Below are 14,225 nucleotides of genomic sequence, written 5' to 3'. Positions count from 1 at the left end.
TCTCTTGTGTCTATGGCGAAAACTGGAAAACCTACATTGGTGTCCAATGTCAATGATGATTTGCAAAGCTATCTGTTTGAGCACATACTGACTGCTGCGGCTTTCTAGATTCATTTTTTTGGAAATGAACATAGACATTTGGCCATAACGATCACAATCAATATTGCGACAAAACAAAGCACTGATCTGGGTTTCATTTATGACCTCATAAAATGTTTAATTAGTTAAATATATTTCCTGGCAAATGGTTAATAAAATATTCAATGATTATGCTATTTGACATAGAAACTAACAATTACAAACTGTTTTATATCATTGTGGCCAATCACCAGAGGTGTATTTACAAAGGGGGCTATTTAGAGTAATATAAAACAAGATAGAATAGCAACATAAGTTAACCCAAAACGTGAAGAAAAGAACAGCTAAACAGGTTTTGGAACTGCAACAAGTTCCTTCTTCAACAGCTACCAAAAGAAGAAGAGACAAAGTGGAAAAAATGTCAAAAACCTTACAACGCCTGCTTTGTATTTCTCGGTTCAAGAAGAACCGAGCTCAAGCTTTTCTAGAGACGAAGTGGAAAAAATGTCAAAAACTTTGCAATGCCTGCTTTGTATTTCTCGGTTCAATTGTTATATTGTATCCATTATTATTCATGAAACAGATGACAACAATGAAATAAACCAGTTTGTTCATTTAAAACAGTTATTCTGTTAAACATTAAATCTTGCATTCTCAATATAACACTTTTCAGACACTTGGTTATCACAGTAACTTAATTTTTGTCAAACACAACAATTACCTAAATCAATAATCAGAACAAAATCTCACCATTTGTTGAGATGACTCAGAAAACATTTATCACGATCACATCATCTATATCACTAGTCCAACATCAACAGGATTACAGTCAAATTGAAGACGGTCCGAAGACGTTTATGACAGTCAATTGATTAAGCCATTGAGTGTCGAACAGTCGGAGAGACGTCATAATCAGGGTAGTGTTGAAACACACCAAGAGGTATCCAGTCAGGCTACTGGTCAACTATAGAACAGATGTCAAGACCAATGCAATATCAGGGGTTATCCATAGGTATCTGGTCAAGCTACCAGTCTATTCATGAAGTGGACAACGTTGAATCACTCCGGGAGTTATCTGACCGAGCCACCAGTCATACCATAGAGCAGACGATGAGACCCGAGAGGTGCTAAGGCATGCTTTTAGACTTTCAGTACGTCACTATGAATGAGAGAACTCCTGGTGTACGCCTCAATGGGTGAAACACCTTAATGATTAGATAGCTGTTTTGAAGGAGCTGGAATAGAAAAGCATCTCACTGCATCTCCAGTATTTATCTGAAAACACTCCCGCACATCATATATCATGACAGTATTCAATCGCTGGGACGAATCCACGTTACTGAATTCAACATCTATTATCATAGGAGAAAAATAATATTGCAAAAAAAATAATATAACACAGAACCTGGCAACAACTCAAAACATAAACATGACAGTCGATCAGTGGCTAACGATCTCACGGATCGACCCCAAAAACAAATTAAATGGTAAGCCATAAGGTTTACGCGTCCCGCCCCTAAAGGCATGCACTAATTCTGAAGGTCAGACGTTGCGAACGAATCCAGCCCAGCAGGAGAGAAATTGGGCTGAAGTCACTCGCATCAGTGTCGTAAAATAAATTAATATATACCATTTAATTTTATTTTATTATTACATTTTAATCTATCCCCGTCTGGGGCTCTCATTCCTCCCCGTGACTGGAAAGATATAAACGTTATTAAACAAAGTACAACTCGCACTTATTTAAAATATAATAGTTTAGTTCATTATTTACACATTTCTACAATTCAATACATAATTTTGACAAATTATTATGGGATTTACAACATTAATTATTTACACCACTATTTGAATTAACAACCATAATTCGTTCTTTCTCTAAGTTTATCAATTTCTCTTTGATATAATCTACAGTTCACTGACGTACTGAAATGCAATGTATCCCAATTAGCTCTTTTCTGTCTATTATATTCTTCACAATTACCACACTTCACTTCTTTTACACAGTCAACCTTTATATGTCCAAGTACACCACAATTTTTACATTTACTATCCCATTTACATGTTTTGGCCATATGGCCAAATCTCCAACAGTTAAAACATTGTAATGACTTAAGGAATTCTTTCACTCTGTAACTCTTCCAACCACAAAATATAGCTGCTTTGTGCATAATTTTCTTAAATGCATCACTATTTAATTGCAATATCCAATTTGTACCTCTTCTCAAATCATACTTAAATACTATTCGTATTTGTCCTTGGTTCGTCTCTCCTATTTTATTCTTTACAGCATCCAACAGATCTTCTTCTTTAACTATCTTATCCACTGAATATATTATAATTTTTGGATCTCTTCCTTGTAATTGATCAACTTTATATTTTTCGCTTAAGTCATCTTTACTCAAGCATTCTTGCATTTTCACTATGTCCTGATTACTCTCTACTTTGACCATGACTGCTCCCTGCTTAGTGATCCAATGATCTTTTATATTAATTTTATCTCTTACTGGATTAACATCCTTTTTAAAAGTTTGTATTATGTCTCCTGTTTTCTCCAAAGTTTTTATCCGAATTATCTTTCTATTCTCTTCTCTTGCACCCTTTCCAGTAACTGGAGTATATACTGTAATATTTCCATCTTCTTGTTTAACTTGTCTTTCTTCTATTAACTTCAGACTACTTTCCCTCTGCATTCTAAGTTCTTTATCTCTAACAATCCTTAATATTTCTCCTATGTTCTTAAATACTAACATGAGTGTATCGTCTATTCCTTGTCTGATTTTCTTTATCATTTCTATTCCTTTTTCGCCTATTTCTCCCATTCATAGTAGTTCTTCAACAGCATGCTGTATTGTTAGTCTTTTACTATAAAGTTCATCCATATCTATTTCTTGACTTTCTACTCCAAAATTAGTAAATTGTTCAATTTCTTCCCTCACAGATTTCTCTAATGATTCTTCTAACCTATCTGTCATGTCTCTCCTTATCTGAATTTCTTCTAAATACAGGTCCTGTACTTGACATGAATGTCCCTCTCCATTTGTTAAGGCAAGATATACAGAAGACTGAATGTTGTGAAGATATTTCGGGTTCGACTCCCGGTAGAGGCAGTGATGAGTTTTTTCCTTCCTTAAAAAAAATTAACATCTCAAATAATAAATATCTTCACAACATCCAGTCTTCTGTATATCTTGTAGGTCCTGTACTTCCTTCAAATGTCCCAATTCTTCAACCTTTTTGGTTAATTCCTTAACTTCTTTTTCTTTATTCTTCAGATCATTTCTTATCTTTATATTTTCTTCCCTGTCTCTATCCAGTAACATTTTCATTTCCTTGTCAACTTTAGCCAGATCTATAGCTTTTTTTTTATTTTATCCAGATTGTCTTCATATTCTAACCTTATTCGTTCCTTTTCCTCATTATGTTCCTGTATCACTTTATTTTGTTGATCTTTACTAACATAATCAATTTCAATATGAAGTACCTGTATTTTACTTTCATCCAGTTGGTTTTGTATTTCACTAATCTCTTTACTTCTTTCTTCTAGAAGAATCTCAAATTCTGCAATTTGTCTGTCTTGATCTATTTGCATATTACTTTTTTCCTTATTTTCTTCTTTTATGATATTTTCTAATTCAGCTATTTGCTTTTCATATTTTTTCCTCATATCACTTTTTTCTTTAGATTCCACCTTTAAAATATTTTCTAAGTCTGTGATCTGACTTTTCATTTTATTTTGCTCTTCTGTTTGCTTCTGAAAGCTCTCTTCCAAGTCTAATCTCGATGATCGTCCACTTGTCTCAAATTCTTTCAACTCATTCACTTGTTGGATTAAGTGACTTCACACTTTACGCAATTCCCTTATCTCCTTAGTCTGATCATCATAATTCTTAGCAACTTTTCGAAATTCGACTAAAATTTCATCGATCTTTCCTTTCATGGCATCCTTCGTCACCTTGGATATATGTCCCAGAGATTGAATTCCCTCTTCTAATTTCCTCACTTTACTTATTGCTCTGATTTGAGTTCTAGATTCAGAGACCTCACTGCTCATGCTACTTCCTGCATCTGACATATCTTCAGTTTTGTCGGATGAACTGTTGTTCCGACTATGCCAACCTCCCCCGTTTGCGAACCACGAGGAGGTGGGTGTAGGCTTCCCTAATTGTTATCATATTTATATATTCTTCGACTTCAAGGTATAAATCTTCTTAAATATCTTTCAATATCGCTTTTCCATAACTTATTTATAATTATTTCTGATAACATATGGCTCGCGCCAAAAATTAAATGGTAAGACAAAATAAATATAACATTAAAATGACTAGACTCAAGGACTATTTCCACAGGGGCAGAATGGTAATGTTACAAACTCATGTATGGGGTGTTTTTTGCCATTTTGTCTACTATGTTTCTTATTTTGTTAGCTACTGAAGAAGGGACTTGTCCGAAACATGTCTAGCTGTTCTTTTCTTCATGTTTTTAGTTAACTTACGTTCGTATATTTGTCTATTAATGATAATAGACAAATATACAAACATAAGTTGGCTGTCTTACCCGAAAGGTAATTTATTTGTATTTATAGAGTAGAATGGGAAGAAGGTTGTAAAATTATAAATCGGCCTCTGTCTAGAGAGTGAGGTTTCTCAACTACCAGGCCGCGGCCCAGTACTGGGTTCTAACACTAGTCACACCGGGCCATCAGTGATTTGAAGTGATTCAATCGTCAATCCCGCGATTCGTCGATCCCGCTTCATTTTTGAAATTGATTTCTCGTTAGTTGGGAGGTTTTGGAGACCATACCTACAGAAGGACATAGACTTGGTTGAAGGGGCGCAGAGAAGAACTACGCATGTCCTTATTGGCACACAGGGCTTGAGTTATAAAGAGAGACTTCATTTTTTGAATATGTTTACATTGGATGAACACGGGTGTCGAGGAGATATGATCGAAGTGTTCAAAATTTTCAATGGGATGGATAGGATGGACCATGAACTTTTAGTACACCACCAATCGACTGCTTTTACAAGGGGACACCAGTATCGATTGGGGAGGGACAATGCAAGGCTATGGTGTCGCAGGGAATTTTTCTCTGATAGGGTTGTTAATAAATGGAATAGCTTACCCCCAGAGGTAGTAAATTGTAACACAATTGACACTTTTAAAAAGCAATGTGATAAACATGTTGGGGTAAATCGAGAAGAGCTATCCATACTTAGAAACACAACCATAAGTATTCTTTATGGGCATTGTATAATATTTTATCATGTGTATATATATTCTTTACAATTTTTGTGATTGCGTTTTTAATTGTGTTGCTATATTTTTGAAATATATGACATCCATATTTTTATGGGCATCTTTTTCTCAGCCACCTCGCTGGGTATTTTGCCTGTTGTGGCGTTGTATTTGTATTTGGGTCTATGACCGGGCTTTTCACTCACACAAAAGAGATTCAGCGGGTCACAGGCTTCCAATGGTTGAGAACTACTGACCTAGAGATTGTGCAAGCATATGAGTGACTTAGAAACATGGAGCATATTTACGGGAGGATGGGGGTAACATTGAATATATATATATCCCGCTGTTAATGTTCCCACTTATAACGTTTTCCTGCTAGTACGACTTATTTTTGTTGTCTCAACTCTAAGTAATTCTCTTAGGATTTCCCATTTAATGTGTTTTCCGTTTATGTTTTTCCATGACGGTTTTTTGAAAAATGTTATAAGCGGGATCTACTGTATATACGAGTATACATATGTATAAGCAGAGTGTAGCCAAGGGTAGCTAATTTGATGAAAGAGTGGTCAAGAAAATTAGACTAGAATGTGTAAAGGGCTGCAAAACCATAAACCTGACTTTGTCCATCACCAGCTGTTTCAGAGTAGCTCACACAGTCTCCAAAAAGTCCCCCATACTCTTTGGAAGGAAGGTTGAGCACCCTTGCTTTATGGCATTCATAACCATATTTGTGACTATCATATTGCCATTGATGAATTTGTTCTCATGAAATATGGGCTATAAATTTAACCAATTGTTCATATCATTTCTATTGCAGTACCTTCGCCATGAAATACTTGAACACATTTGATGGTAATCAGTTGGATTTGTATGATCAGCTCATTAACAAGCCTTCGAATGACTGGGATCTCTACTATTGGGCAACTGGTATATATTTATTACTATCATTCTTTTATTGTTTCGATGAATGGTGTGTATAGTGATACAAATACTATAAATATGTTATGTAATTTAGGACAAATGCCTGTCTTCAAGTCAAAAGAAATATTGAATAATTCAGGTTACAAATTGCACTACGTGTTTGATTAAATCACGTGTTATTGTGGTGGATTCATAAACATACTTGGCAGTGCAATGCTATTTAATTTTAAATTTTTTCATACAGTTGCCACTCAATTTTATATACCAACATACTTTCACAAGATATTCCTGTGGTCTTGAAAATATTTCATTTTTTTAGAGTCTGTAAAAACAAGTGTCACCTGTAGCATTATTTTTTTCATATTCTTTCATATATGGCTGCAATCTGTTTCCCCCCATAGCCATAAATAATATAAACATAATCAATAATGATTACATTAAATTTAAACAATTAATAATGATTAATTATGTGTAATAGTTATGTTTATACTGTCTGGCAGACGTTGTTTGTTGAAATCATAAAAACAATGTTGTCACATAAATATAAAAACTTGATCCTAACAATCATTTCAAAAAAGCTATGGCTTATGCTCTCAAAAGTTAAAATTTTTTTAATTAAAGTGTTTTTCAGATGGAAAAGACTAAAAATGGTGACTGTCATGATAGAGGGCAACAAAAGATTAAAATTGAAATTTATAGTTTTCGGGTTTCGTTTGGCTGATGTTACAGAAAGTTTTCATTTTCAGATGTTTTGTTTGCACGGGTGGCGAACATTTTCAAGAAATCTTACGTAACCTGAAACCTAAAACCTTGATTGGTGGAACCGGGGTGCCTACCACAGTGCATACCACAGAAAAAGGCTACTAATTACACCCTCTCCTCTGCTTCATTTGGATTGGTCAGCTCAGCAGGATTTTCCCCATTGGCTGAAGTTGCTTCCAAAGGCTCTGGGTAGTGCATGAGTATCAATTTCATCTTTAAGATGGGAAACCAAGCACTGTTGATCTTCATCCGCTCTTCCTTCCTGTTGAAGCAGTTCGTGTACTTTTGAATCTCAATTGCTTCTCTAAAAATGCGTGGAAAATATCCTATGTCGCTGGATAACACTTGGGTGTTTACAAAGAGAATTTTGTGAGCTTCAGTCTACAATTTTATTTTTGCTCAACTAATCTGGCCAATATCAAATCTTTTTGTAGTGGCTATATATACTTCTCCACAATTGCATGGGATACAATAAACCCTAGCTATTTTCAGATCGCCCCATTGATCTTTGGCTCACCTGAGACATTCATCTAGCTTTTTACTTGGCTTGCTGAGTGCTAATCCTGAGAAAGCAGGGAAAAAGCATAAGTAGTAGCCTTTTTCCTGTCAACGATTTCTTGAAAATGCTTGTACCAGTGCGACCGAACTGTTGAAAGATAAAAACTTCCTGGCCCATCGGCCGAAAACTATGAATTTTACTTTACATGATAGTTATGTAAGCCTTGTTTGAAAGATTGAAGCGCTTAGTTAAGGGGTCTCATACCTTTTAACATGGTGAAAAACTATGCTCTAGTAGAAATATCATTAAAAGTACAACTTGACCATTGGTTTATTTCAAGTTTTTTACGCATATTTTTCATTGCGTTAACTTTTATTTATCTCTAGTAATTCATTTTTTGCAAATTTTCAAAATAATACCTTAAAAACGCTCATGGGCATGATGAAATAGCCCATCATGCCCAAAAAATCATTGTAATTGATTCAAAAAATATATATACAAAGGAAAGTATTCAAATCATGAAATGAAGCAAAAGATTGAGATTTCATTTGACTCAATCTTATTTGAAATTTAATTTTAAATTTTGAACGTCAAAAAAAAATTAAAATTTAATGAAATCTCTATTTTTTGTTTAATTTCATGATTTGAAAAGTTTCCTTTGTATATACTTATTTTGAATCAGTTTTTATTCATTGTTTTGCAATTTCACCATGACCGTGAGCTGTTTTTAAGGCATTATTTCGAAAATTTAAAATAAATAAAGCATCAAAGATATATATGTAAAACTTTATATTGACATAATATAGTATATACAGGGTGCATAGCAAACAGGGGTTATGACATTGTACTAGCAAACTGTTGATCCTAGAGGTATACTTCCAATTAGAAAAAGTTTTCAAATAAGGTGTAGCACTCAGATATATCATTCATGTTTGAAGGGGTTGTGTAGTTATAAAAATTAAAAAAAATTAATTTTCAATACAGTCCTTGTGCCCAATATCCCAATTAAAGAGTTGTTGCAACAAAAAAAATTCTATGTTTCTAAGTACAATATTTACTGAGATATTTGAATTCGAAAAACGGAGAAAAGTTGGCAAAAAAAAAAACAGCTCAAAATGTGGAAAAACTGTTTTATCCATATTTAACGCTGGGTTTTCTCAAATTTCCTCCATTTTTTGAATTTGAATATTTTAGTAAACATTATTACATTCAGAAACATGGATTTTTTTTGGCATCAGGAGAGACAGGGCAACAACTCTCTCTAATTGTATTTTTTTTTCAGCATAGGGTGCCCACATGAAAAATTAATTTTTTATTTTATACAAATACAAGGCCACAACTGGCAAAATGACCAACCAAGTGGTTGAGAAAAAGATGCCCATAATAAATATGGATGTCATATATTTCTAAAATACAGCACTCTCAATTAAAAATGCAATTACAAAAACTATAAACAATATATATAAATGATAAAATATTATATGATGCCCATAAAAATATTTATAGTTGTTTTATTCTAAGTATGGATAGCTTCTCGATTTACCCCACAACCTGTTTATCTTATTTCTTTTTAAATGTGTCGATTGTGTTAAAATTTACTGCCCCCCGGGAGAATAACTATACAACCCCTTCAAACATGAGAGATATCTGAGTACTACACATTATTTAGAAACTTTTTCTTATTAGAACTTATTATACCTCTAGGATCAATGGTTTGCCAGTAAAATGTGATATCTTTTTTCCATTTGCTATGCACCCTGTGTAATCAAAAATATATGTAAAAAATGTGAAATAAACCAATGGTCAAGTAGTATTTTTAATGATATTTCTACTAGAGCATAGTTTTCACTATGTTAAAAGGTGTGAGACACTTTAATGGGATGTTTCCCTTATTGTCTGTCCAATGTGAGCACTACTTTGAGAATAACTTTTTCAAGTACTTGTGATAACAATTTTAATTAATTGCGGCATGAAGGATGAGGACATGCCTTCAAAAAAAAACTGTCACAAAAGCCTTTGGATTTCATCCCAAAATCAATAAATACCCCAGACAATAACTATCAAATAAAGGAAACATCCCATTAAGGGGCGATTGCATTCGATGTTCTGATGCATTTTGTGATCAACTGGGAAATTCTTTCTAGACTATATCGCTATAATAAAACCTTTTCCGTCTCTGCAATAATCCTGCAACACATATAAGTTTGGATTGAATTGAAAGACTGGCCATTCTTCAAATCTACTGTATAATATAAAATCACAAACTCAAAAAGTTCCCGCTTCTATGCAACAGAAATCAGTTAATTTTTTGGGTCAAGTTTTCATTTAATTCCTGAATTATCGGGAACCATTTGACCCATTGGGACCAAGTTATGTGTATTTACCAAGAGGCATGCATAATTATGTATATATCACCACAGTTCTCCCAACACACAGGGTCCGGGTACCTAGGGCAAGGCATTGGACAGATGCCCCACGGGGAAGTTGACAAGTTTCATTTTGAGGGGGCCCTTTATGAATCAAAATTTTTTCTTGTTGCTTTAACATTGTAAAATGTGCAACAATGGAAGCCCAAAATAAATAAATCCGGTCTGAGGCCCCATTAAAAATCTATGAACTGGGTCCTGAGTACTTGGTTGGGGGCCCTGGATTATATTTGTTGGTAAAATTTTGTGGCCATTATGAGGGGGGAAGTTCGACAAGCCTCCAGAGAGGTTAGGGTCTCATGTGGAAGTTGACAGGTTTCATTTTGGGGTGGCCCTGGATTTGTTTTTTGATATCATTATTTTTTGTTTATCACTGTAAAGTTTACTAAAGCAAATGCCCACGCAAGTTCACCACATCTACTGACAAAATGTTCTAGAGTCCAGATTCTGCTCCCTGATTGGACGAAACGAAGGTTACCGGAGCGCTGTCTGTTTGGCTACTTTCCCTTTGCTTGGCTAGTTTCTTTTTCCATGTCGTGTCATTTTTTATTAGTGATGGTAACTCGTGGGAAAAATTGGCCAAAGTTTGGCCAAGTGGGAAATTTCTTAGCATTTGTGGGAAATTTTGAGACTTCATCAAGCAAAAGAATTTTTTGAAAAAAATATTGATGCAGTGCAATACTTTTCTATTGTAAAATACTTGACTAAGTTTCACCGGTAGATGGCAGCACATTTTTTGGAATACATGGGAAAAATTTAGTCGAAAGGAAAATTTTGCTGGGAGATGTTACCATCACGTTCTTTATACATTTCTCTCGGCAAAAATTTTCTCGCTTTATTTTTCCCTTTTTCGATTTTTATCTTTTAAATTTTTGATCTTACATTTAATTTTATTAATTTAACAAAAGGCGCTTCTCAGGACCAAATCGCATTGATCGTAATGGAGGATCTTCCTAGTATAATTACTGTTATAAAGTAATTAGAAATGACGAGGAGAGAAAAACCGTTGTTTTTAGAGTAAAAGATGTGACAAACAAAGAAACCGCTATGGTAAGTACTGTATAGCCTTTCCGTTATACCAGGGGTCTTCAATGTGTGGTCCGCTTATCATTTTCTGAAAATAGTTGAAAACATTAAAAAATGATTTATTCCAGAGAATTAATTGAAGAAATAATTTCGAAATCAATGAAAAAAGTAATTCCAGAATTTATGCAAGAAGAAATAAATACTGTAATTTCGGAATTTATAAAAGAAATAATTCTAGAATAAATGAAGGAAATAGTTCTAAAATAAATGAAAGAAATAATTCTAGGAATGAATGAAAGAAATCTAAAATTTACTTATTAAGAAATTATTCCAAAACTAATCGAAAATTCAGAATTAATGATAGAGATAATTCCAAAATTGATGAGAATCCTGAATTATTAGAATAAATAATTCCAGAATAGATTCAGAAATAAAAAATTTCCTATGTGAAGCTCAAGACAATCACCCACATGATTGAAACACTTCTGACACCATGGAGAAGTGATCAGCCCAGTTTCCTAAACTTTAAATTTTTTCCTCCTTGCCAACTAATAACTTCTGAGGGGGGTGATGAAATGTGGTCCAGAGGAGCGAAGGCGTAACGAGATGCCTTTGAATTTCCCTATAGAGTAATGATTTAAAACTTGTCTCGCCTATTGCTTGCAAGCACCCAAGAGTGCTGTTTAACAGCCCAATTGTAAACCACTTCAAGAATTAACATTATGCTGGGTGTAGTCAAAGCAAGGTCTCATTGAAAGGGGTAGATTTCTCTTTCCCCGCAGAGAAAATTTCTGGCTATGTAAGAGAACTTCAGATCTTAAACAGCTACCTGAAACACGGGTGGATGTCTGGCCAAGATTTTTCTGAGGTCCTACCTGACTAAAAATGGTCTGCCTATGAATTTACATGTATACTAAAGAAAATTTGAAGACGATCCCGCCAGGCTCAGGTGAGTTTGTGTTAAGATGACACTGTTCCACCCGTGTAAGGCATACATAGACAAGTTCTGGGGGAAGGGCACGATGATATGCAATATATAATGGTCGCCATGGCCCCGCAAGATTAGGTGGGGCCCGGGACAATCATTTCCCTTCATGCTACAAATTCACTGTTGAAGGGCCCGTGAAAAGTTTGGTCTGCCAGCCCACAAAATATCCCAGCCTAGGGGGCCTTGCTTCAGGCTGTGGGGGTCATGATGGTCCATAATCACCGGATTATTACATTTACGGGTAACTTACACAAAAAATGTATAGGTTACCCCACATCCTTCAGCTGGGATCTTTGGCGTCCCATCCCCCAGAGTAAATTTGTTCTATGAAAAATATGAAAAGTTAAAAGAATCATCCCCTGAGCTCTGTCAGACCCGTGATTGTGGGTGGACATGGGTCACCAGCATAGGCGGAGATAGACTTGAACATCTGGGGGAACACGATGACGTCAATTCATATATTATATATATATATGTCTACGGCTGGGATCTCAGGGCCGCAACCACGGCCCCCATGAGGATGGGGCTGACATATCTCCAGCCCTGGGGCCCAGAAATATGGATGAGATGGCCTGGGACGCTTCTCAGTATTTTTCACGTTATAAATTCATCATATAGGGGCTCGTGAAAGATCCCAGCCTAGGAAGCTCTGCTCCAGGATGTGAGGACCATGGCCTTGGGCAAAGCAGACATTAAATAACCCCCACCCCTTAAGTTGGGGGAGGGAATTTTTTTTTTCATTATATAATCTGCACTAATAAATCCGTGTGAACCGAATAGGACAGAAACGTAAAAAAACTTACTTATGCTAGGTGTTTGTATTTTCCTAGCGTGGCGCATCTGTTCCATCGTTTGCATATCCACATATTTTTGCCTTTTTACACAATAGATAAGGAAGAGAAAAAGCGATGAAATGAAAAAAAAAAGATTATTTTTTGAAATTAATATTCATATTACAAATAATCCAATGAAAAGGGGGGGAGGGCTTTTCTTTTCAATATTTGCTATTTCGCTTCAAGTATTTTTTTTCTCGTGGTATTTATGTTATGATGTTTGCTAACATTGTTATTTTGTCGCCAACGATAAATGGCCAGGCCTGACCACCCTCTACTAAATTAACCAATCAGGGAACAGAATACGGGCTTCCGAACATTTTGCCTGTAGATATCGTGAACAAGCGATGCCCACACACACACAGTATAAATCCACTTCCTGGCAAAAATCTTTGTATAAGCTCCCCGCTCTGTGGTTGGGGGTTCCTTGGATTTTAATCATTCGTAAAATGAATACAAATAAAAGTTTTTGTGGCCCCGCGCAGGGGTGAGGATTTGCAACAGAGATCAAGGCTGGGAGCCTCTGGGGAAGTTGAATCATTTCAGAAGGTAGGGTCCTTGATGAATCACATTGGTTTTTTTTTGTTGCTGTAATCTTTTACCAGCCAAATTAAAATTTGAATTTATTTTCTAATTTTTTTTCTGTTATTTCTTGTCCTGATCATTTAATTTAGAGATATCAACCTTAAAATCCATGGGAAAAAATTTCTTGTATGTTTTCTGGACTTGCCTATGTCCATAGGAACATTAAAATCAAAAGAAAAAATTAAATTTTATTCTTCCTTCACAAAATTAAGTGATTTAAAATTCAAATTTATGGCATAAGTGCTGAAATGAATGAAATTTTTGTTTTGTCAATTAAGTTTGGAATTTCATGGATTTGGGGAAAAAAATCAAGTGCTTTTTCATGTAAGAAAAAAAAATATATTTTTGCAATTAATAAAACCAATGTTCCCAATTGGGCATTAAAAGGTTAATTTTGTAAAATTCATCAGTAGAGTTTTACTTTCACATCCCACATTTCATACCACTCTGACGAAGTGAGACAAAATAAACAAGATATGTGAAGAGAAAAGGGGAGGGGGGTTGGCTGCTGAAGCCCCTAGTAAATAAATTAATTATGAAACTCTCTGAGTACTGTATATTTCTTGGTTTCAAGTTCTGCTAAAATCAAGTTGTATGAATAAATTTCTTCCAAATGTTATGTTTGGCCATTTCTTTCTTTGCAAACAGATGTGGAAAACACGCCTCTAGAATTTCAGAATGAAGTGATGCAATTATTCAAGCACCATGTGAGAAATGAAAACAAGGAAACAAGATTCAGACAACCTGATATTGAGAATTGTCAGTAACTCTTCACACTAGTGCAATTTCAAGATTCTGTACAGATTAGGTTGTAAATTAGATTAATTTCTAGAAAGGAAAAGTTTAGTAAAGTTATTGAATACGTT

General features: G+C 34.9%; 1 protein-coding gene across 2 annotated transcripts in view; it reads left to right on the top strand.

The window, feature by feature from the left end:
* The window catches only part of LOC149088915 (succinate dehydrogenase assembly factor 2-A, mitochondrial-like), a 19,719-nt gene extending 5,494 nt beyond the window's left edge, over positions 1 to 14,225 (top strand). For both annotated transcript variants that reach the window (XM_089250782.1, XM_089250774.1), the window contains exons 3-4: positions 6,137 to 6,246; positions 14,008 to 14,225. In XM_089250782.1, the coding sequence (XP_089106908.1) occupies positions 6,137 to 6,246; positions 14,008 to 14,126 (229 nt within the window). In that variant the 3' untranslated portion in view covers positions 14,127 to 14,225. The remainder of the gene's footprint in view (positions 1 to 6,136; positions 6,247 to 14,007) is intronic.

Source organism: Pholcus phalangioides, unplaced genomic scaffold (assembly GCF_987345545.1).
Source record: "Pholcus phalangioides strain wild (caught in Gottingen) unplaced genomic scaffold, Ppha-v1.0 ptg000003l_1, whole genome shotgun sequence".
Taxonomy (NCBI): Eukaryota; Metazoa; Arthropoda; class Arachnida; order Araneae; family Pholcidae; genus Pholcus; species Pholcus phalangioides.
This window is presented reverse-complemented; position numbering and strand designations above follow the sequence as displayed.